This window comes from Rhodamnia argentea, chromosome 1, assembly GCF_020921035.1.
Source record: "Rhodamnia argentea isolate NSW1041297 chromosome 1, ASM2092103v1, whole genome shotgun sequence".
NCBI classification, from domain to species: domain Eukaryota; kingdom Viridiplantae; phylum Streptophyta; class Magnoliopsida; order Myrtales; family Myrtaceae; genus Rhodamnia; species Rhodamnia argentea.
Genome location: NC_063150.1, coordinates 15,920,165 through 15,944,537, shown reverse-complemented (window position 1 = coordinate 15,944,537; position 24,373 = coordinate 15,920,165). Strand labels below are relative to the sequence as shown.

Genomic DNA, 24,373 nt, shown 5'->3' with positions numbered 1-24,373 from the left:
TCACCTTCTACCATTCGAATTTGGTGATAGTTACTCCTCAAATCTATCTTTGGAAACACAGTAGAAACATGTAATTCATTAAGCATATCATCAAGTCTATGTATATGGTACCTATACTTAATAGTGATGTGGTTAATGACTCGACTATCCACTTACATTCTGAATGAACCATATTTTCTTGGTACAAGTATAGCCGGGACAGAACATGGGTTCATACTTTCTTGGACATAGCCTTTGTTAATAAGCTCATTGACTTGTCGTTGCTGCTCCTTTGTTTCTTCTAGCTTGCATTAGTACACTATTTTGTTCGATAGGAAGCATCATTAAGCAAATCGATTTGGTGCTCAATTCCCCTTAATGGACATAATCCAGGTGGCAATTCATCCGGAAATACATATGTACATTCCTTAAACAAAGAATGCATTCTCGAATGTAGGGGTTTCTCAATCTCACTATTTTTCTCAACCATTAAGCATTTACATTCTTCTGCTTGCAAATGGCTCTCTCAATCCGAGTTTCATTCAAGAAAAAATTTTCGTTTCTAGTGTTTCGCTTGACGGGTTGATTTGTCGATATCATAACCGGATTCAAGGGAACAAGAGTAATGCATTTTTGTTCCTTGTCAAACGAATAAGTGTTTTTATGCTCATCATGCCCGATCTTTCTATCATACAGCCAAGGTCTTCCCAATATCAAGTGACATGCATCCATTGGAATAACATCACATAGAATCTGGTCTTGGTAAGTTTACCAATTGAAAACGAAATCAAGGTTCCTTTTAGTTACCTTAATATCGCTTCATTTATTGAGCCATTGGAGTTTGTACGGTTGAGGATACTTGGTTTTCGGTAATTTTAGTTTATCGACCAAAGTTGTTGATGCAACACTAGTACAACTTCCTCCATCAACATTCGACATACACACCTTCTTGTTAATGGTGTAACGGGTGCATAAGATATTCTCCCTTTGCTCATTAACTTCTAGAGAAATGTCGGAGTGTAAGGTTCTCCAAATAATCAAGAACTTGCCATCATCAGCTTTCTCCATGACCTGTTATTGTTCCTCAAATCTAGCAATATCACATAGAGAAGGGTGAATAAGTGATTTCTAAATACATAGAAACTTAATGCGAAATTTAAACAAGTTTAAAACTCCGATTGAATAATTTCAGTAAAAGAACGTGCATAAATCTAAACATAATGAAGTAAGTTTAGAGTAAGAGAGAAACGTATGCAATGTTTATAGTGGTTCAGCTTTAATACACATATGACCACTCTCTCATGCCGACAGCTGATTGGCTGGATTTTACTACATGAATCGTTAAAAGGTTACAAGAGATATCACACTCAATTATTGTTATAAAACCTCTTCAAAGATAAAACTTATAGCTCACGGGAATAAGCATGTAAATGTAAATAACTCGGGCACTATTGAATTGTAAGTTTTGATTTCTCTCTGCTGGTCACCATGAATCTTCCTTTTATACTCCTTTACCCCCAAACTAGCCATTGGATTGGTCTTCAAATGATCGCTCTTCAATCATTGATTGGATGTCATTAATCGTGATTGAACGAAACTGTATTTGGAAAGATATAGTAGCTATTGGAGTAGAGTTCGAACCCTTCAGATTCAATCGCCCATACAACTAAATTTTTAGCTTCCATAAGTAGAGTTGATTAATATCTTTAGTAAATTTTATTCCTGGAAGGTAATATCCAGCCGAAGATATTCTCCTGATCTAATTGAAAAATAATATTGTCAATCAAAGATTACAGACTTCCATAAATAATGTAGCCAAACCAAAAACCTGCCAAATATGGGTCTTCGTAAGCTGGCCGAAAGATATTGCAAAATCTAAACATAATTCAGAAGCGATCTTTAGAAGAAGAGACTCTTTGAATCTGAACATACTAGAATAGTGATTGTGAGCTTCAGTAAAATCATTACTGACGTGTCACATAAATATTATTGAGATCAAGTCTTTAGAGGCAACATCTTCCTATATTTGAATAAAAGACTTAAACTATCTCAGAAGCAAGTTCATGACAGTTCAACTTGAGCCCGAACGTCAAATGTCACGCCCCAAACCCAGTAGGCATGCGGACATCCCACCAGGCCATTTGACTTACTTTAGTCTCCCGGGATCCCTCGGCCATCAAACTACGAGCTTAAAGTAAAAGAAATGCACATGCGGAAGCGAATGCAAAACTCCTTTCATTATAAACAGAGATGACATAGGTTGAAGGATAATACTTTTCTTAGTATTCATCAAACTGGCTGCATAGTCAAAGCGCACAATACAAAATCATCAATTTCTTAAGACTACAAAAGGTTACATCCGAATAGAGCTTAATATCTAAGTCCTCCAAATGATAGCTTCCGATGTCACTCCACGGCAATCACATGATCCATCACTTGAGACCTGAAAAATGTTAATCCCACGACGGAGTGAGAATAAATCTTAGTAAAAAAGTCCCTAATCCTATGTTAGGGCGCTAGTGCCTCCAGACACGCCCTAGGTGAGCAATTCTCAACAATTCCTCCTTCAAGCAAATATTCCACAAATAAATTCCAGAATATTTCATTTTTTCTCCAAAAATTGCCACACCTTCACAAATATTCCACGTTACTCCCATATCGACGTTCCATGCCTCGGACTGTCATAAAAATATTCCACGTACTCCAGAGCCCGCCTTTAACGTCTCGGGCTATTATATAAAATTCCACGTTGATCCAAAGCCCGCGTTTAACACATCAGGCTATAATATAAATATTTAACGTGGATCCAAAGCCCGAGTAATAACGCCTCAAGCCAGTATAACCCGCGTAATAACTCCTCAGATTATCATATAAAAAATTCCACGTTACTCCAATGCCCGCATTTAATGCATCAGGCTAACATATAAATGGACGGACCCGCGTATTAACACCTAAGGCCATTATATAGTCCGGACCCGCATAATAACGCCTCATGTTACTATCCCGTGTTTAACGCGTCAGGATAATATAATAAGTACAACCCCGCGTTTAATGTCTCGGGGTAAAATAATAATAACTAAGCTCGCGTCATAACGTCTCGGGCAAATTATGGTTTTATAAAATACGAACCCCGCGTCATAACGCTTTAGGGTAAAGTTCCACATTTCCTCTCAATTATTCCACTTATGACCATATAACAACAATAATTCCTCGATCGCTCGTCCAATACCCCACGATCTCTTAAATCTTTCTGATCGATCAATCTTCGCTACATGATCTTGCTAAACTTTCTAATTAGCAGATCGAGACCATACGATTTCACCAATTTCCTCTGACGAAAGATCGCAATGACACGATCTTCCTAATTTTTCTCCAACAAAAGATCGGGACCACATGATCTTTTCTAATTTTCCTCAACTGCTCAATCGAGACCACTCGATTTTATTATACTGAATAAATACTCGATCGGGACCACGTGATTTACTCACATTGAATAAATAATAAATCGGGACCACCCGATTAAATTACACTCAAACCGTCGGCCAATCGGCCCGCACGATTAATTTTTTTCACCATAAAAATTAATCTACGCCACACGATATTAACAATGCTAACATAGCAATTAATAATTGCTGTCCGACCGAAATTTCACTAACATACATTTAATACGTACGATAGAAATAAACTATAGCAACGTGACAATTAATCTAGGCCGTACGATTAAAATTATCATCACGTGCAATTAATCTCCACCACTCGATTAATCTATATTAAGCAGGAATTAATCTCGACCGTTCGATCAATCTTCCTAAGCAAGATTCAATATAAGCCGTTGGATTAAAGAATGAAAGGCAAGATCAAATCCTAGCCATCCATTATCAATCATGCATATTTACCATTCATGCAAGAACACATTTTTTTTTTCTCTCTCCTCCTCTTCATTTTCGGCCATAGCAAGAACTAGCACAAATCCAACCAAATTTTTACCAAATCTTCTCAACCTAATGTCCATTAGCAACCTAGATACCTAATCTAAGGTTAGGAACCAACTTACTTCAAGCTCTAGCAAACTTTCCGGCAAAAAAGTCAAGAGAAATTTTGATCCAAACCGGCGGCTCCGACGATTCCTCTCGGTCGACTTTGATCCAAGAAAATCCAGCAATTCCAGGTTGCTCACGGCGGTGGTTGTGCTCCGGCGGTTCAAGGCGAAACCGGTGAGAGCTTGAAGAAATTTTCGGCAATGGAGATGGGGGAATGAAAAATTCGGCCAAGTGAGAGAAAGTGAGGTAGAGAGAGAGAGTGTTCTTGAATTTTTGGAGAAGAAGACCTAAAATTTATTAGTAAAGGTTAGGATAATTTTTGGGGTAGATATTTTGGTCTAAAAGTCAAGAAGGGAAAAAATGTAATTTCCCCATCAAAGACTAGTCAAATTTGGCCAAGGGGGTGATTTGATCAAAATGCCCTTCGGCCAAAGTGAAAATATTGGATATTCTCCAAGGGTAAATGGGTCTTTTCCCATTTCCAGTTCAAATTTTATTTTCTTGAATCCTTTGGGGCGAATCACAAAGTACCGTACACTGGATGAGGAAACATCCAAAATTTAATTATTGGAACCCACGAAGGTCCGACGTGAAATTTTGAAGTTTGATTCGCGATCAATCTCAATTAATTGAAATTTCATCGTATCTCAAACTAATGGGTGGCTTTTAGGAGTTACGCGTATCGACCCATGATTAATATCACGTTTCAGAATTACTCGAGCCCTAGCGACCTTAGTTGTCACGTAATTGCGAGGGTCAATCATTAGTCTCAATGGACACGATAGTTAGAAAATAATTTAGAGACGTTCGGAACCCACATGAGGTCAAACGGAATCACCCGTGATCCATGCGTAGGGTATTACCCAAATCATTCCTTAATCATTCTAGGATCGGCTTTTATTGGTGCAAAATATTCCCTCGACAATTTTCATGGCCAAAGAGTCAGTCCAGGATCAAGTTCTTAGGTCCACGTACTTGATTTTCCTAGCTAGCCATTCCTATTTGGTTAGTCTACTCGATAGGGTGAGATTCGACTGAAATACATCAATGAGACCTTTCATTTATTTAAAGCTTTGAAAGTGGGTCGGAATTCAGGATGTTACAATTCTTCTCCCCTTATAAAATTTCGTCCTCGAAATTTCCAATCCTCCAATCATCTCGTCTTATGGGGTACCGACGCCTCATCTCTACTACTCTTTCCAAAGTAGTTCCTATCGTCACTTGACACTTTGTTAACAATAATGGTTTTTATCCTTCAAAACTTGTTTCCTTTGGTCCTCAACTATGCTCACCTTTCTCTTCCCTTTTGACATTCGCAATATCTGTTGGTAGTACGTCCTCTAGTATTCAAATCACCTCTTCCATTGTCTATCAGTCCAAGAATAACATACATACCTTACTACAATCCAGCTTTTCTAATTCTAGACTCAAGGTCTTTCCAAAGCATCGCATAAGACTCGTGTCTTTGTTTACTATCATTACTAAACCATTGCAAGAATGCACTCTTTGGTGCTCATACCATTGCCATATTACTCCCTCCAAACATCCTCTCGTACCATCGGGGACTCATGGCCTTTATCAACTTGCCTTCTATTATACAAATCGAGTTGTAACCTTCTCGACTCCTTAAGCAAGTTCAAAATTACTTTCGTAGTAACCTGCTCTCAATCCCATTCGAAAACCTTCAACGATCATAGCAATCTTTAGATCTTCAATGTCTTGCCTCTTTTTGGCTGGCATGTCTAATCCTTGACCACATGTGAGACTATTCCAACCTTCAGTCCACTCCATTGGACACCATAATTCTCCCCTCAAATTCCAATGAGGTCATGTCTTTAGATTCCTCTCCAATATAGAACTCGTACACTCGTCTATGGGACTTCAAGGTTTCTATCCTCAACTTCGAGGTTTCTTTTCCAAGTACTCAAAAATCTGGATTTTCTCCCTATTCTATTCGTTTCCATGACCATTAGAAGTCCGGGTCCATTCATTACCACATCTCAATTCCTTTCTGACCTTCGAGCTTGATGCTTCAAGTAGCTATCAAACTAGTCAATTGATAAACTTCAAATTTAGAAGTTGAATCTCTTATTCCTCGAGGTAAGGTCTGTCCCTTTGTTGCCAAATGCAAGGCGCTCAATTTTCAATTGTATGCCTCCGCTACTTAGTTCACCATTTCTTAGTGATAAGGGCATCGCAGTCATGACCTTTCCTTCAGTCCCCTTTGGGGCAGTCAATATTTCTAACTCTTGTAGTTCACATAGTTGAGAGGTCATTCCCTGCACAAGCAACGCTCTCATTTTCATAAACGGTTTCATCGATTCGCGCTACGTCTCGTCCTTAGCCCTTTTTATCAATGGAATAATTCTTGTGGGGAATCTTCCTACGATCCGCCTATGACAATCCATCAATTCCAGGAAACTTCAAATTTCAGTAACTCACATCGAACTTAGTCGATCCATCATCACTTTCTACCCATAAAGGATTTATAGGGATCCCCTCTCTCGGACTTCACACGACCAATGAATTTCACCTCATCGGATCCAAAACTCGTACTCTTCACACTTAGCGTGTAATGATTGTTTCCTCGGGGTCATGCTTCTCGTGACTCCTTAAACGAGTCCGACCATCGTCTTTAAAGACGGTAACAATTAATTCAATTATTCCTTGGATATACAATTCGACTATTGTTAGCTCTTGCTATCGGGTGTCGATTCGTTTAAACTATCATTCGTACCATCCACTTGAGAGCTTATGCCTTGGCTCTCTATCTTTATAGATTTCCGGTTAGACCATGTTGCATTTTATTCATTTTTGTCACTCTTTCCTCGGGAAGCATTAGTGCCTCAATCTCTTGGTTCCACTACTAGCTAATGCGATCTTATCCCCATTTCATTCATTCAGTTGAACATCGACATTTTCCGGAATTCAACATTGTCTACAAGACAGTTCCTTAGAATAATTTTACGGAGATCATTCGAGTTACGCTTCTTCTTTCTTAGTCTAGACGTTCAACCTTAATGCCATGACAATTAGAACTTTCTCTTCCTTCCACATTAGGGTCTCTTGCCCTATGAAGGAAACTATACACTTTAGTGGCATTCTTCTACTTCGAATCCACTTTGTCCTTGGAGTCCACATCAATAGCGGTGTTCTTACTCCAGGATTCAGATGCCCCCATACTTGACATTCTCTTCTAATAACCCAGTCATCTTTAGTGATAAGGTTCAAAGGAGTCGAGGTTCTTCCTCGGTCTTCGCACATCCATACCTTGGATATCTTAATTGATTAAATCAATTCACCTTGTGGTTACAATCTAAGTACCCCTTTTTGCTTATTCATCCATCCATGAACACTGTGGGTAGTTAGGACTATCAAGTCCATTCCCTTTCCTTTCCAGTAATGACATCTCATGACCCAATCGCCCTTTAAAAATGACACCCTATCCTTTAGGAGGATAACTCACAATACCACTTCCAATGGTCCCAATTCAACCTCACTCAATCGTATATAAATCAACAAAGTTAGACAACCGACATAACTTTTTCCATAATTTTTCCCCGTGACAAAGAAGAAACGTCAATCTTTCATTACGGGCTCTATGCCAAGGTAATAGCCATTCCTCACAGGCACATTCTATGCTCCATAAGTGAAGATTCCCTTACTCGCAATCAATGAACGGAAATTCTCTTGCTTATTCCTCTTCCGATTATCCACTCCATTCATTACGACCCATTATCATTTCCCAAAATTAGGAGTAACAACTAGCCATAAGGCTTTCGAATTTCAATCCACTTAGGGACTTCACGTTTCATTCAAAGGGTTCTTGACCACCCTTAGTATAGTTAGACGGCTTCGAGAACTTTGTCTCGTATTAGTTGATCGCCTTCAGATCTTTGCAATGTTATTGAAGTTCAGGCAATCCTTGTTCTCGAGAAACCTCAGAAAGTATTTTCAATTGAACAGCTTAGCGAAGACAATCTAGGCAGATATCATGTCTTCAAGGAAAAACTCTTCCTTTGGTGACCTTTTACCAATCATTGACGACCTTTCAAGGTTAGTATCTGCTAGGGTCACTTCTTTTTTTCCATGCACCCAAAACCTCTAAGGTTTCCTTACACAATCCCCAATCCAGAGAAAGACATTTTTTAAATTCACTCTCTCCATCAAACTTAGTTAATCTCACTCTTATACATCCTTCCACAAGCTTTCTTTCAAACAATTTTCATTTCCATTCTCTATCATCTCTCCCACGATCTCTATCATTTACTTTGCTAACAACACAATTAACAATAGCGATCTTATCTGCTTTGGGCAACAACGGCAACTCCTTCTCGAGTCTACCTGCCCATCGAATTTCAAATTCCTCTCAATGTTCTCTTAACCCCTTCAACTCTTGGGTCTTGCACAAATTACAAGATCGGCCCAAATGCTCTTCTAGCGCTCATACTATCGTGGTTCATCTTTACTCACTTATCATGATTCCTTTCGGTTCTTGAATATTCTCATATCTTGTATACTCGAGCCAAATGCTTCTCTAGTGACCATACTTTAGTCGTTCGACCTCATTAGGTCCTTATGGCATTTGAACCACTACAATTCCCTCCAGGAATTAAAAACTTAAATCATCTACTCGAGTCTAGCGGTTCCCGGATGCTCATCTCATTATCTGTCACCAGCAATTAACCATCCAGTGGTTCTTAGACAACTCTCGACTACTTGCTAATTATTCAAGGATTCCAAATCACCCTTAACCGGTGACTACCTATCAAGCCAGCCTCAACGAGGTAATTTCTCAATTAACAACCAATTACTACGCAAACCTCAACTAGGCCAAAACTCAACTAGGCCAACATCAAGCAACCATTCAAAGCATTACTTCAGTGAGTCAATTGCTCATATTTTAAGTATAAAGGCATCTGTTCCTCTAATATGAACACAACAAGCTATCACACTTTTAGAAGACATTAGTTCAACGGGGTATGAACTCTACACGCCGTCTAATCTCTCGGTTAGACCTTGGCCATAACAATCACATGATGCCAACTACATAGTGGCATCCACTGCCAAGCACGAAGCTTTTAATCATGCCAATCATAGGTGCCATCACAAACAAATTTTGAAAATTCACCTTGAAGATCAACTCGGTGCAACACGTCCCTTAATCAAGATCGGACTTAACCCGATACCTAGACTTTCCCTTTCAATTTATGGCCTAGGTCATTCCTGCCTCCTTGCTATCTTAAAAGCCTGTTAGAAGCCGTTCCTTGTCCGGACCTCTCTGTCCCGGCGATCACTCCCCGTTCTCATTAGACCCGGTCATTGCAGGTTGTCCCAAGTCATACATCTACGGAGAAAGCCCTGTTCCACACGTCCCATACCATGCTTCATTACGGTTTATAGGTATCCCGTCAACTTGTTCCATACCAAGCGACGTTTTATTAGGCCCGATAGTGATAAGCTCATGCATGCACATTCCTCAACTTTCATTCTAATGCCACAAATACAAGCACTACATGATTGTCCTCGCTACTCGTTTTACCGTAGTCGTTTTCGGATCAATTCTTATCCACAAAAGATCTCTAATTCCACCAATGACTGTCACGTCTCATAGATCCATTGCCTATGTTCTAGCATATAACTCAAGTTGGGTCATTGGCAAGTCATAATCACAATTGTATAGTCCATCCGATCCTCTGTTCATAACTAATTCTCTATTAAACTCAAGCACATTTTCAACCTCACAGCCTAGGCTTATGACTTCTCAATCTCCGCTTGCTTCCTTATGAACCTTGGTCATAACATTCTCCAAGTTCATCCATTATAATCATTACTAGAACCATTAGAATATCACACAAGTTCAAGCCTATAATCCTCAAGATTCACAAATCAATGCTTAAACCTAAGGGTCTCATTATCAAATAGTCCTCAAGTCATCACTCCTTATCACTCCATATCTCATCCAAACTTGGATCGAGTTGACCTCGCTTTGATACCACTCCAAATGGGGATGTCACGTCCCGAACCCAGCAGGCACGCGGATATCCCACTAGGCCGTTTGACTTACTTTAGTCTCCTAGGATCCCTCGGCCATCAAACTACGAGCTTAAAGTAAAAGAAATGCACATGCGGAAGCAAATGTAAAACTCTTTTCATTATAAATAGAGATGACTTAGGACGAAGGATGATACTTCTCTTAGTATTCATCAAACTAGCTGCATAGTCAAAGCAAACAATACAAAATCATCAATTTCTTAAGGCTGCAAAAGGTTACATCCGAATAGGGCTTAATATCTAAGTCCTCCCTAAGATGGCTTCCGATGTCACTCCACGGCAATCACATGATTCATCACTTGAGACCTGAAAATGTTAATCCCACGATGGAGTGAGAATAAATCTCGGTAAGAAAGTCCCTAATCCTAGGTTAGGGCGCTAGTGCCTCCAGACACGCCATAGGTGAGCAATTCTCAACAATTCCTCCTTGAAGCAAACATTCCACAAATAAATTCCAGAATATTTCATTCTTTCTCCAAAAATTGCCACACCTTCACAAATATTCCACATTACTCCCATATCGGCGTTCCACGCCTCGATCTATCATAAAAATATTCCACGTACTCCAAAACCCGCGTTTAACGCCTCGGGCTATCATATAAAATTCCATGTTGATCTAAAGCTCGCGTTTAACGCATCATGCTATAATATAAATATTCCACGTAGATCCAAAGCCTGCGTTTAATGCCTTAGGTTATTACATAAATGGACAAACCCACGTAATAATGCCTCAGACTATTATATAGTCTAGACCTGCGTAATAATGCCTCAAGTCGGTATAACTTGCGTAATAACGCCTCGGGTTATCATATAAAAAATTTCACGTTACTCCAATGCCCGCGTTTAACGTATCGGGCTAACATATAAATGGACAGACCAGCGTATTAACGCCTCAGGCCATTGTATAGTCCAGACCCGTGTAATAACACCTCGGGTCACTATCCCGCGTTTAACGCCTCGGGATAATATAATAAGCACAACTTCATGTTTAACGTCTCGGGGTAAAATAATAATAACTTTGTCCGCGTTATAACGCCTCGGGTAAATTATGGTCTTATAAAATATGAACCCCACGTCATAGCGCTTCGGGGTAAAGTTCCACATTTCCACTCAATTATTCCACTTAAGACCATATAACAATAATAATTCCTCAATCGCTTGTCCGATACCCCACAATCTCTTAAATCCTTCCGATCGATCGATCAATCTTCGCTACGTGATCTTGCTAAACTTCCCGATTAGCAGATCAAGACCATACGATCTCACCAATTTCTTCCGACGAAAGATCGCAACCACATGATCTTCCCAATTTTTCTCCAACAAAAGATCGGGACCACATAATCTTTCCAATTTTCCTCAACTGCTCAATTGAGTCCACTCGATTTTATTATACTGAATAAATACTCGATCGGGACAACGTGATTTACTCACGTTGAATAAATAATAAATCGGGATCACCCGATTAAATCACATTCAAACCGTCGGCCAATTGGGCCGCACGATTAATTTTTATCACCACAAAAATTAATCTACGCCACACGATATTAACAATGCTAACATAGTAATTAATAATTGTTGTCCGATTGAAATTTCACTAACATACATTTAATACGTACCATAGAAATAAACTATAGCAACGTGATAATTAATCTAGGCCGTACGATTAAAATTATCTTCACATGCAATTAATGTCCACCACTCGATTAATCTATACTAAGCGGGAATTAATCTCGGTTGTCTGATCAATCTTCCTAAGCAAGATTCAATATAAGCTGTTGGATTAAAGCATGAAAGGCAAGATCAAATCCTAGCCATCCATTATTAATCATGCATATTTACCATTCATGCAAGAATACATTTGTTTTTCTCTCTCCTCCTCTTCATTTTCGGCCATAGCAAGAACTAGCACAAATCCAACCAATTTTTCACCAAATCTTCTCAACCTAATGTTAGCAACCTAGATACCTAATCTAAGGTTAGGAACCAACTTACTTCAAGCTCTAGCAAACTTTCCGGCGAAAAAGTCGAGAGAAATTTTGATCCCAACCGGCGGCTCCGGAGATTCCTCTCGGTCGACTTTGATCCAAGAAAATACAGCGATTCCGGGTAGCGCATGGCGGTGGTTGTGCTCCGGCGGTTCAAGGCGAAACTGGCGAGAGCTTGAAGAAATTTTCGGCAATGGAGGTGGGGGAATGAAAAATTCGGCCAAGTGAGAGAAAGTGAGGTAGAGAGAGAGAGAGAGAGTGTGTGTGTGTTCTTGAATTTTGGGAGAAGAAGACCTAAAATTTATTAGTAAAGGTTAGGATAATTTTGGGGATAGATATTTTGGTCTAAAAGTCAAGAAGGGTAAAAAGGTAATTTCCCCCATCAAAGACTAATCAAATTCGACCAAGGGGGTGATTTGACCGAAATGCCCTTCGGCCAAAGTGAAAATATTGGATATTCTCCAAGGGTAAACTGGTCTTTTCCCATTTCCAATTCAAATTTTATTTTCCTGAACCCTTTGGGGCGAACGGCGAAGTACCGTACAATGGATGATGAAATGTCCAGAATTTAATTATTGGAACCCCTGAAGGTTCGACGTCAAATTTCGAAGTCCGATTCGTGATCAATCTCAATTAATTGAAATTTCAGAGTATCTCGAAACTAACATGAGGCTTTTAGGAGTTACGCGTATCGACCCGTGATTAATATCACGTTTAGGAATTACTCGAGGCCCGGCGACCTTGGTTGTCATGTAATTTCGAGGGTCAATCATTAGTCCGATGGACACGATAGTTACAAAATAATTTAGAGACGTTTGGAACCCACATGAGGTCAAATGGAATCACCCGTGATCCATACATATGGTATTATCCAAATCGTTCCTTATTCATTCTAGGATAGGCCTTTATTGGTCCAAAATATTCCCTCGACAATTTTCATGGCCAAAGAGTCGGTCCAGGATCAAGTTCTTAGGTCTACGTACTTGATTTTCCTAGCTAACCATTCCCATTTGGTTAGTCCGCTCGAGAGGGATCAATTTCGAGTGAGATTCGACTGAAATATATCAATGAGACCTTTCATTTGTTCAAAGCTTCGAAAGTGGGTCGGAATTCAGGATGTCATATTAGATTTGGAACAATATAAGCTTTCATTCGTGTGTTCATTCCTCTAATAAAAAGTTTATTTGCATTAACCAGATTCTTTCTAAATAAGAATAGATTTGTTCAAATCAAAATAGTTAGAAGGAAAGTTTTCTCAACAAAATTCACCACCGTTTTGGTCAAAATCATCACCTTCCTCTTAAATTTCCAAATCAATCTTCTCAACCCCTTAAAGGGTCATAAACCTTCAGTTAGGACAATTTGCTTAAAAATGTCCATAGCTAAGGCACTTAAAGCATTTTAGATTGTCACCTTTAGGTTTCTTATTGAGATCTTTGACGTGTTCAGTAGCCTTTACTTGCCTTTGTCTTTAGCCAATGAACTCCCAACCTTGCTAGAAGAAGCACCCTTAAGGAAGGATGTTCCCCTTGTCAAGGTTTTGGAAGAAAACCGCTTGTCCTTCGGTTGCTTCTCAATCTTCATTGCTAGTTTGTACACGTCCTCAAAGGACCAATGAGGTTGAAGCTCAACCAAATCAGCAATCTCTCGATTCATTTAGTAAAGGAATTGAACGATGGTTTACTCTTGTGATTCTAGCATCGCACCTCATCATGAGTTGTTCAAACTCCTTGATGTATTCTTCGATGCTCATCCTATGTTGCTTAAGGGAATTTAGCTTCAGGAATAGGCCTTGCTTATAGTTGGCAAGCAAGAACCTTTTCTTCATCAATTTCTAGAGTTTTTCCCAAAAGTGGATCTTTCTCTTCCCATCCTCGATTTGTTAATGCCTTAAATTCTCCCATGAGAGAAATGTACTTCATCAATTTTAGCACAACATCTTTGCATTTCTTTTTGCCCGAGTATGACGTGAAGTCAAAAACTTGTTTAGTTGTGTGAAGCTAATCTACAAAGTCATTAGGATTGAAATCTCCTTCAAACTTAGGTACCTCCAATTTGACATCACGATCATTATCTTTGTGCCTCCCTCTTCTCCTCCGAGCATGGTATTCTGAATCACTTAAGTTTCCTCTAGTGGAACCAGAACCATAAGTAGAACTTCATCGGGAATTAGAATGGTCGCATCGGTGGTGCTCTTCAAGATATCTTGCTGGCGGCTCAAAGAGTTCAAATATATGCTCCATTTGCATTTGGAGATTTTTCTATGGCACGATCTCGCCTTTCATTGTGCGCTTGCTCCAAATTCAAGACTCTTGTAATAGAATCATCCATTTGTAGAATGAGTTAGATAACAGAAAGGGAATCACTCAATATGAGTTCAACCTTGAGCTCTGATACCAACTTGATGCGTGCATAGGCAAGTAATTCCGTTTGGTAAAGATTTTTAGAGTTGGAAATGGTAACAATGGGTTGAAATATATGTACGGTGTATGGGGATTGCCGGGGATAATTGTTTGGAACAGTGTGTGAGAACATTAAGTAAACAATAGGAAATGAACTATATCGAGGCATAGAGGATGAACCCCCCACCAACGATACAAAACGAAGGATGGAATGATCACCACCAAAGCCTAAAGATAACACCAGCTAAGGATAAAATCGAGATAGGATGAAAGCTCACCACCATGGTATAAAGGATATGTCATCAATCTATAATAAAGTACTTTTTGACTCACCACCAAGGAGTAATCTACTTTCTAAGGATAAAGATGCCGAAGAGGTGTATAATTCAACTCACATAGAGAAATTCTCATTCATTCGATCAAGTCTGTCTTACAATGGAGAACTTTTCCTCATTATATAGAGGGACTCGAACTTAGGAAATAGGAGAACAATAAAGACTCAAAGGACCGATCTACTAGTAAACACATGGGGACTAGACACATAGGGAATCCCTGAATATTAAAGACACTTGGGAACTAGAAAGGAATTAAAGACAACTAGAAATCAGAAAGAATTAAAGACTGAGAGACTTGAACTTCTTTAGCAATCTCGTCCACCAGGCTAGACTAGCAGATAATCATCGTGGAAAGTCTGCAAATGACCAAGGAAATAATTTAGATGAATCCCCTATCTGTATGTTATTTGTCCACAACAAAATCAGCAACTATCTTGGAGAAATCGAGCTTAGTCGGCTAGGTTAGGAGTCGGTAACATTTTAGTCGGCTACTTCACACCACCGAAGCAAATTGCAACCAAGGTTGGTTTTGGCCTGAATGAGCAGCGATGTTATTGGGCTGCCGATAGAACCAGATCATAGTTTAAGGATAGTTTCAATGTGTCGGATACTCCTGCATTAGTTTGCAACCTCTTCATTACTACAGGAATCCCCGACCTCACTTTCGCTCCAAAGATGCCAATGGCTTCTCTTTCCGTTCACAAACTTTTTATAATCTTTCTTCATTTTTGAATTTCATGTAAAGATTTAGGACTAAATTGGCAAGATTGAAAATTTTGAAACTAAATTGGTATCTATACAATAAGTTTAGAACTGACTGATTTCTTCAAACTAAACCTAAGTGCCTTGATTTCTTGTATATTCAGATCACATGTACAATAGTTACAAATTGTCTTATTTGATTTATACATATATGAGTGTCGCATTTCTATAAATTCTCTCTGAGTGATGTTCACGAGGGAAGATCGTCACCATAAACATCGCAATCACCGTAGCTGAAGCCGTCACCTTCGCCGTGGTTGGTTTCCACACCAACCCAATCAACGAAAGTGAAAAGGAACTCTCTAAAGCTTACTTTTCCTTTTCTACCCCAATCCATCTCCTCTGCACTCATTGAAAAAACAAGGCCAATGTCAATAATCACGAAAACGAATCGTATGGCGACGTTTGCATTATAACTAGGGTTTCGAGGTTTGTACTGAATCGTTTCATGGTAACGTGGCGAGGAGTTTTCTCCGTCGGTGAAGCCTCGTTCAGTGCTTTGATCACATCTTTCTTCTTCAACTTCCCATCGCCATCTTTGTCCAGAAATAAGAAGGCTTCAATGATCGCATCAAAAGTAGCTTCTATTGATGGTGAACCTATCTTTTCCGTCTGGAAAATTATGTCATAGTAATTAATACAATATCTAAAATGGTTTATTGTTAACCTTCGAACTTCCAAAAAAATTAGATTAAAGATGCAATTACCTCATTAGTTGACGAAGCTTCTTTTAAGAGATAGATGAGGCATAAAAGAACGATATATTCTCTGAATTGTATTTCTTGGTTTTCATCAATATCACAAGAATGAAACAAATCCTCCATATCCTTTTCGGAGAGATGAAGCTGCATTTCCTCCAAACATTTCTTTAGTTCCTCTTTATCAATTGTCCCATTTGAGTCCTCATCTACAATGAAAAGAAATAAGGGAGTAGGTTGCAATATTTATTGCCTTCATTTATTTAACAACACTATTGCAACAAAATCTATATCTATGGAGGTGAGAGGATATTGCAATATACACTGATTACTCGTAGTTAGTAGTATAGATCATACACATACATATATGACAAAAGATCAATGATATAGTTTGTTACTAGTATAAAATTCAACTTATTTCAAAATCTTAATAGCTCTTAAGTTAAATTTATGCCATTAGCATTCACCGTCTCATTGATAACGCTGAAAAGTTCATTAATTCAACATCCTCTAGTTACAATCTAACTGAAGAATAAATCTTAATACAAGTGTATAATGTACAACATGGATTTTATAAACTTACCATATAAGATTTAGAGAAAAAGAACATCATGAACTAAATTGTGGGTTTCTTAGCAAACCCACAAAGATTAAGAAACGAAATACACATTGATTTGATTCATAATTAAGACAACACAGCTAAATTTGAATGCAGATAAGCATCACTTGTGTATTTCTCTAGTGATATAAAAAGAACATGTGGAGCAATAGATAATATTGTTAAAACTCACCGTATTGCTGGAAAATGGCCTTAATATCCTTCAATCCCTCTTTGAATTGAGGGAACCTCATGATGATGCTATTGATTGTTTGGAACTTGTTACGCCTTGTTGATAATGTGTTCTTCACTTCGAGCACCTTCTTTTCAAGCTTTGCGTCCAATTTCTTGTTCCTAATTTGGGAATTGCGATGGCAAAGTATGGTTCCCACTTTGTTGGATACAGCTTTTAAGGAAGGACAAGGGCATGATGTGCCTGTTACAAAAATGACTAGTGAGATCTTGATAAGATCCACATGTTATTTAGTAAGAAATATTCTTACAAGGTTAATGACGAATACAGTAAAACTGTTCAACAAAATTGCTAACCCCCCCTCCCTCTCTCTCTCTCTCTCTCTCTCTCTCTCTCTCTCTCTCTCTCTCTCTCTCTCTCTCTCTCTCTCTCTCTCTCTCTCTCTCTCTCATATATATATATATATATATATATGACACAAGTGCATTGAGAGCCATAATTTTTTTTTTCTGACCACTAGAGTACGATGACTTCTAAAAAACGTTCACTTGAATACCATAACTTTCAATTAACCACTTGAATGCAATAACTTTAAAAAAAACGTTCACCCAAGTGTCCAAAATCCAACATGGCCTGCTCTAGTGGTGGATGTTTTAAAAAAATTTGAGTAACTTAAGTGATTGATTGAAAAATTATATGGCACTCAAATGATCAGAAAAAATTTAAGGCATTGAAATGAGCTTCTTATAAAAGTTATGGTACTCATGTGATAAAAGAAAATGACACTCAAGTGAATGTCGTACAAAAGTTATAACATTTGTGGTGTCCTTCTTTTCTATATATAAGTGAGGTAATGATGTCATGTAGTTACATGATATCATATGACCACACGAGTTTTACATACGGTATGAAATTTTTAATGACATTCATATTTGAAAATTGATGATTGATTAAAGATATTGTTTTGTATGGTTCATGCTAAAGACCCTGAATTTTCAGCCAGTGATAGACCAATGGCTTCCCTTAGGGAAATTTGGCAAATATTCTGACCCAGTATTGCTTTGCCTCAGGACATGCAATAAACTTGAATGAGTCGAGCATCTTTTTTAGCAAGGGTTGGCCCGAGCTACTGAAGAGAAATTTGGCGAAGGAATTGAGAGTACCAATTATGGAGAAGACAGGCAAGTATATAGGAATCCCATCGGACTAGGGACAAACAAAGAAACAAATATTCGCCTGGGTGCTTGCAAGGGTTAATTCCAAGCTAGAGGGGTGGAAGGAAAAGTTGATATCTAAAGCGGGGAAAGAAATTCTCATTAAAACGGTTGTTCAAGCGCTGCCACAGTATGTGATGTCCATTTTCAAGTTACCCATTTCGATTTGCAAATCAATTGAGCAGAAGATTGTCTACTTTTGGTGGAAGCAAAAGGCCAAAAAAAAAAAAAAAAAGCAGGTTCCCATTGGAGGAAATGGGAGAACTTGAAGAGCATGAAAGACCTGGGTAGGCTTTAAGGATCTAATTATCTTTAGTAAGGTAATGCTTGGGAAAGAAGCTTGGTGACTTGTACAAGCACCAGGTTCCCTTTGGAGTCAGGTTTTGAAGGGTGTCCACTACCCTCACGGAGAATTAAGCAAGCAAAAAAGGGCCACCAACGTTCCTGGGGCTGGCAGAGTCTACTAGTGGGGAGGGACGCGAAAGAACCCGACTCTGGATGGCACGAGGATAGCTATTAGAGAAGATAAGCTGTTGGAAGCTACTTCATTGTATGCTTTTTGGTGGAAAAAATGCTGGGTTTGATTAGAACATGTGGATTTGACTACTCTATGATTGGCAATTTGACTTTTAAATGTGATATCTATAGCTCTGTCTGGTTTCTTCGGAGCTCATTACTGGATGGAAGGCCTTCTATTGCACCAGGAAGCAGCGATACCAAAATTTGGGCTCTGGGTTGAGTTGCAGTATTTATTCTTATAGGAATATTACCGTATTGGCCCTAAATCCAGTGGACATGTGCCAATTCAGTACTTAACTTTTCAATTTTTCTAATTTAGTTTTAAATCATTATGCTAAATGACGATATAATTTTTCCCATCAATTTTTACCGAAAATCGTTGACGTGAAGTTTTGAAAATGAAATACAAGAAAAGTATCTCATAACGTGATGCTAATGACTAGAGTTGTACATACCATACCACTGACCATGCCACTTAAGATGGCTAGTGATGGATGGACGACATGTTAGTGATTTCCAGTAAAAATTGATCAGAAAAACTACATTGGAGTTCATGCAAAGGTTCAGGATTAAATAGTCAAAGTTGAGAAGTTCAGGATTAAATTGGCATTCCCATAATAAATTTAGGACTGATTGAGTAAATTTCTCTTGTTCTTTTTATACCGATGTCTTATTTATAATAAATACAGTAAATTGAGTTTGGAAGCAGGAAAATTGAATGATCAGTAATTGGTGCCATGGGTTGAAACAAATAAAAAAACCAGGATGTCAAAAATCTCTTATACACTTCCAGCGACCAATGAGCCATTTTTGATCTCTAGAAAGTCACCAAAATTACTTCTACCGGCTAATTATGGCTCATTTGGTCGCCCAAAGCACTTCTAGAGGCTAGAAGTAGGGGCCAGAACCGCCTTTAACGACCACAGCTACGACTTCTGCGACTAAATACTTTCATCGGAACATATAAGCTCCACAGCGTCCAAATAATTTGTTTGGTCACGAGAACTTTGGGCGACCAAAAGAGGATCTCTAGCAACCCATTTTCTGGGCCGCTATATAGCGATGTTTTCTAGTTTACAAATTGGTCTTTATTTTCTCTAATAAAGTAAATTCCTCTGCAAAATTACGAAGACTTCCATCAATCTTAACAAAGAAGCACCTATCTGTACCAGGACATTTAATGTCATTTTTCAGAAGATTGTTGATGGTTAGCGTAATAAAGACTTTATGGATAGGAAAACAAAACCTCCACGTATAATTAAGAGACAATTCACATAGAAGTACCTTAAAATTGTTCGTTTATTTTGCTGAAAACGAATGGCTTGAAAATATTTTCCTTAAAATGATTGCTTGTATTACGTAAAGTAGTTAGTCAACGAAAATTATATTCATTATCAATAACAATTTATGTCTACAGATTTTTCTATGAACAACAAATTTCTTTAATTTATTCATATTTGTAAGCAATTCAAACAGTCATTTAAGGAAATATTTTTCAAATAATTCATTTTTCGTAAAAGAAAACGAGGGTTAGTTACAATCATACAAACAGCTATTATTTGCTAAGTCAACACACAATGCTCTAATAATATAGTTACCAATATTTTTCACCCTAAGAATGATAGATTTACGTTTACCAATCTTTTATGAAAGTAACTTAAAATGAATAAGGAAAAACGATTCAAATTATCTCATTGTTTTACTGTTTTTGCTTGTCACATGTATTGAATATATTCTAAATGATGACAATTCTACATATCCAGCATAAAACAGGAACGAAACTAAAACATTTCAAATAGGAGTAATTCTACCTAGTGAAAGGAATTAAGGATTACCTATTTGACCTTTCATTGTGATTTTCTGCATTGGAGAAAGGAGATGGTTCTTCCCAGAGTTAAAGACGGAACGAAAGAGCAATGTTTTATAGAACATAACATATAGAAGAGAATGAAAGACGAACCACTAAGAAGAATTCTAACAGATGCTAAAGTAGCTTTAAATGTAAGCATATTTAAAAATATTCCTTTCTTTTAGTTTCAATTTCTTATGTTGTTTGATGTAGAGTCATTCCTTTCTTCACCGCACGGCTATTCAAAAGAAATCTTCTTCAAGCATATTGTCAAGAAATAATAAGTTAAAATAAGCTATGAACAGCGAGAAAACTAAGTTTTCATAGAAAAGTTCAGTAAAAGTCCTCTTATGGGCATAACTTAATTGAGTTCTAACTTTCTGACATAATATCCATCTAGTGTATATTGATTGACCAAGTATTTTAAATACGGTTTTGAATTTTTTATGTTTAACCGACATTAACGAAAATTGGAACTTAGGATTACTAACCTCCTAAGTCTGCTAGTGGAGTCCACAAGATATGAACTTGCTTAAATGACAGGAAATTTCCCATATCGTACCGCTGAGTTGCACTTATGACAAAGGTTTTGCGACTTCAATGCAACTTCTATCAAACGTTTATAACTTGCACAAATCCAGAGAGTTGAAACTTGATTTGCACCACTTAGTAAAAGTTGATTTTTGATTGCATCAAATTGAAAGGGTAAGAACTCGACGGAACTCGACGGCGTTAACTGCATTTCATAAAAGAAATTTTCACAAAAAACTACAACATGTTCGGCTAATTTGGGAATTTGGGTAATGCAAAAAGGCTGACAAAACTATCTTACTGACTAATCAGGGTGGTTGGAATTACGAATTACTTTTCAGAGATTCGATTTAATTAGAGTGGGTAGATTACAAGTGCTTGTCGGCTATCCTTTTCGTAAATATGATTTGTCAAGTGAATTATTATTTGTGGATAAACAAGAAAGTGAAAAATCATTTGGAATATACCATATACTCCCCCACGGAAAAAATTACCAAAAAAGTCACAAACCTATTGTAATTATGCCAATGCAGTTCTAAATCTTTTTTTTTTTCATCTAGGTTAGTCATGTAATTAATTAGATTAATTTCATATGCATTATTGGGTTAGTTTGTATTCTAGAATAAATTCATCCATTGCATATATGTGACATCTTGTATTCCGACTCACTTTCGAAGCGCTGAATGAATGAAATGTCTTATTGATGTATTTCAGTTAAATTTCGCTCAAAATTGATCTCTCTTGAGAAGACTAACCAAATGAGAATGGCTAGTTAGGAAAATTAAGTACGTGGACCTAAGAACTTGATCCTGGACTGACTCTTTGGCTATGAAAATTGTCGAGGGAATATTTTAGACCAATATAGGCCAATCCTAAAACGATTAAGGAATGATTCGGGTGATACCCTACGCTTGGATCACGGGTGATTCCGTTTGACTTTGTATGGGTTCCGAACGTCCCTAAATCATTTTCTAACGATCGTGTCTATCGGTACTAGTGATTGACCCTTACAATTACTTGACAGCCAAAATAGTCGGGCCTCGAGTAATTCTTAAACGTAATATTAATCATGGGTCGATACGCGTAACTCATAAAAGCTGCCTGTCACGACCCGAACCCTACAAGCTCGCTAACATCCCCTCTAGCCATGCTTAGTACAGTTTTCCCGGATCCAAAGGCCAACGAAATTCGAACTCAATATGAATGACAAGCACATGCGGAAGTAGAAACCAAACCCCGTACGAAAACAAACAGCAACACGATAACTTGGGACAGTAAAAGAAAAACTTATATACATATCCTTTACAAAAGTCAAACCTAAGGCTTTTAAGGCCACTTGTAAAGCCTATGACCACTCACAACAAAAAGGGTCGAGTGGTCGATGCCTAGCCGATATCCTAAAAGGATACTTCAAAAAAGTTGAGGAGCGACTATCCTAAGCCCCATCTTCACCGTTTTTCGATGACATCCTTAGAGCTTCCTCATCATCAGTCATAGAAGGCATTTCCACATCATATAGCTCTACTACCTCTACATCCGCTTCCGGCTCCAAACTCTTCGGGTCTGACTTCGGGTCTTCAGGGCCGTGTTTGGGCTCGTTACTACGCTATCGGAGGGGCAGCCTTAGTAGGGTCCCATTCCCCAACTCCATCGTAGGAATTGTCGAAACCCTTCAACGGTCCTACTAACATGTCCCCATGCCTATATGTCCATGCCGGATATGTATGGAGTTTCCAAAAATTCTCTTCGATGTCTACCCGGATGGTTGTAGCATGCCTATGGTACACTTTGTGTTCTCCCATGGGATATTCTGTAACCACCGTCTCCATATCCCCGGGGTATCCCAAACCTCTATGGTGGATCGTTCATTGTCGAGGCGGAGGGTCGGAAAAAGAGATAACCCACGACTAGGTGAGAATAAATCTCAGTACGAAAGTCCCTAATCTTATATTAGGGCATTAGTGCCTCCGGACACATCCTAGGTGAGCTGTTCTCAATAAATTCTTTCTCGGCCAATAAATCACCCAATATAATTTGAAGAAATAGATATCACTCTTTCTTCCAACTCACCATGCCTTTCATAAGGCCACGTTACTCAAAAGCTTGCGTTTAACGCATCAGCCTATCATATAAATGGACAAACCCGTGTAATAATGCCTCAAGCCATTATATAGTTCGGACACACGTAATAACGCATCGGGTCGATATAACCCGCATAATAACACATCGGGTTTGTATCCCGCGTTTAATGCCTTAGGATAAAATAACAACCAGAACCCTGCGTTTAACACCTCGGGGTAAAATACGGTCTTATAAATACAAACCCCGCGTAATAACGCTTCAGGGTAAAATTTCCGCACTCACGCCCGATTATTCCTCATAAAGACCATATAGTAACAATATTCCTCGATCGCTCGACTAACACCACACGATCTCATAGAAACCTCCCGATCGATCAATCTTAACCACATGATCGTGCCAAATTTCCCAATTAGCAGATCGAGACCACACGATCTCACTAATATTCTCTAATAAAAGGTCGGGACCACACGATCTTGCTAATTTTTTCCAACCGCTCAATCGAGACCACTCAATATAATTATACTGAAGAATTATTCGATCTATACCACGTAATTCACTCACCTTAAATAATTAATTAATTGGGACCACCAGATTAAATCACACCCAAGCTATTGGCCAATCGGAACCACGCGATTAATTTATACTAATGCAATAATTAATCTATGTCACGCGATCAATTTATGCTAAAATAATAATCAATCTACACCATATGATTAGAATTATGCTAATGTAACAATTAATATATACCACGCGATTAAATCATGCTAACATAGCAATTAATATATACCATACGATTAACTTATGCTAACGTGCAATTAATACATACCACACGATTAAATCATAATAAAGCCACAATTAATCCTAGCCGTACGATCAATCTTCATAAAGCAAGATCCAATCTAGGCCATCCAATTAAAGCATCATAAAGCAAGATTCAATCATGGCCATCTAATTCCAATCATAGAAAATTCATCACATCAAGCAACATGATTTCTCTCTCTCTCCCCTCTCAATTTTTGGCCAAGGCATCCTCATAGAGCAAACCAACAATTTTTCACCAAAACTACTCAAATCTATACTCCATTAGCATCCTAGCTACCTAACCAAGGATTAGAAACTTGTTCACCTTAAA

General features: G+C 38.3%; 1 protein-coding gene across 1 annotated transcript; it reads right to left on the bottom strand.

The window, feature by feature from the left end:
- Positions 1–15,616: 15,616 nt before the first annotated feature.
- On the bottom strand, positions 15,617–20,727 carry LOC115757212 (probable calcium-binding protein CML22). The gene is made up of 5 exons (XM_030697351.2): positions 20,615–20,727; positions 17,047–17,289; positions 16,265–16,464; positions 15,995–16,169; positions 15,617–15,899 (listed from the first exon to the last, which is right to left on the bottom strand). Exons 1-5 carry the CDS (start codon positions 20,709–20,711, stop codon positions 15,748–15,750), a joined length of 867 nt encoding a protein of 288 aa, XP_030553211.1. The 5' UTR covers positions 20,712–20,727; the 3' UTR covers positions 15,617–15,747.
- Positions 20,728–24,373: the final 3,646 nt, after the last annotated feature.

Excerpts from the sequence above, each read along its gene's own strand:
- LOC115757212 (XM_030697351.2), bottom strand. The coding sequence starts at position 20,711 with ATGTTCTATAAAACATTGCTCTTTCGTTCCGTCTTTAACTCTGGGAAG. Across the intron at positions 17,290-20,614 it reads CACAATGAAAGGTCAAATAG|GCACATCATGCCCTTGTCCT; the intron begins GTAATCCTTAAT and ends TTTTTGTAACAG. Across the intron at positions 16,465-17,046 it reads GGCCATTTTCCAGCAATACG|ATGAGGACTCAAATGGGACA; the intron begins GTGAGTTTTAAC and ends TTTTCATTGTAG.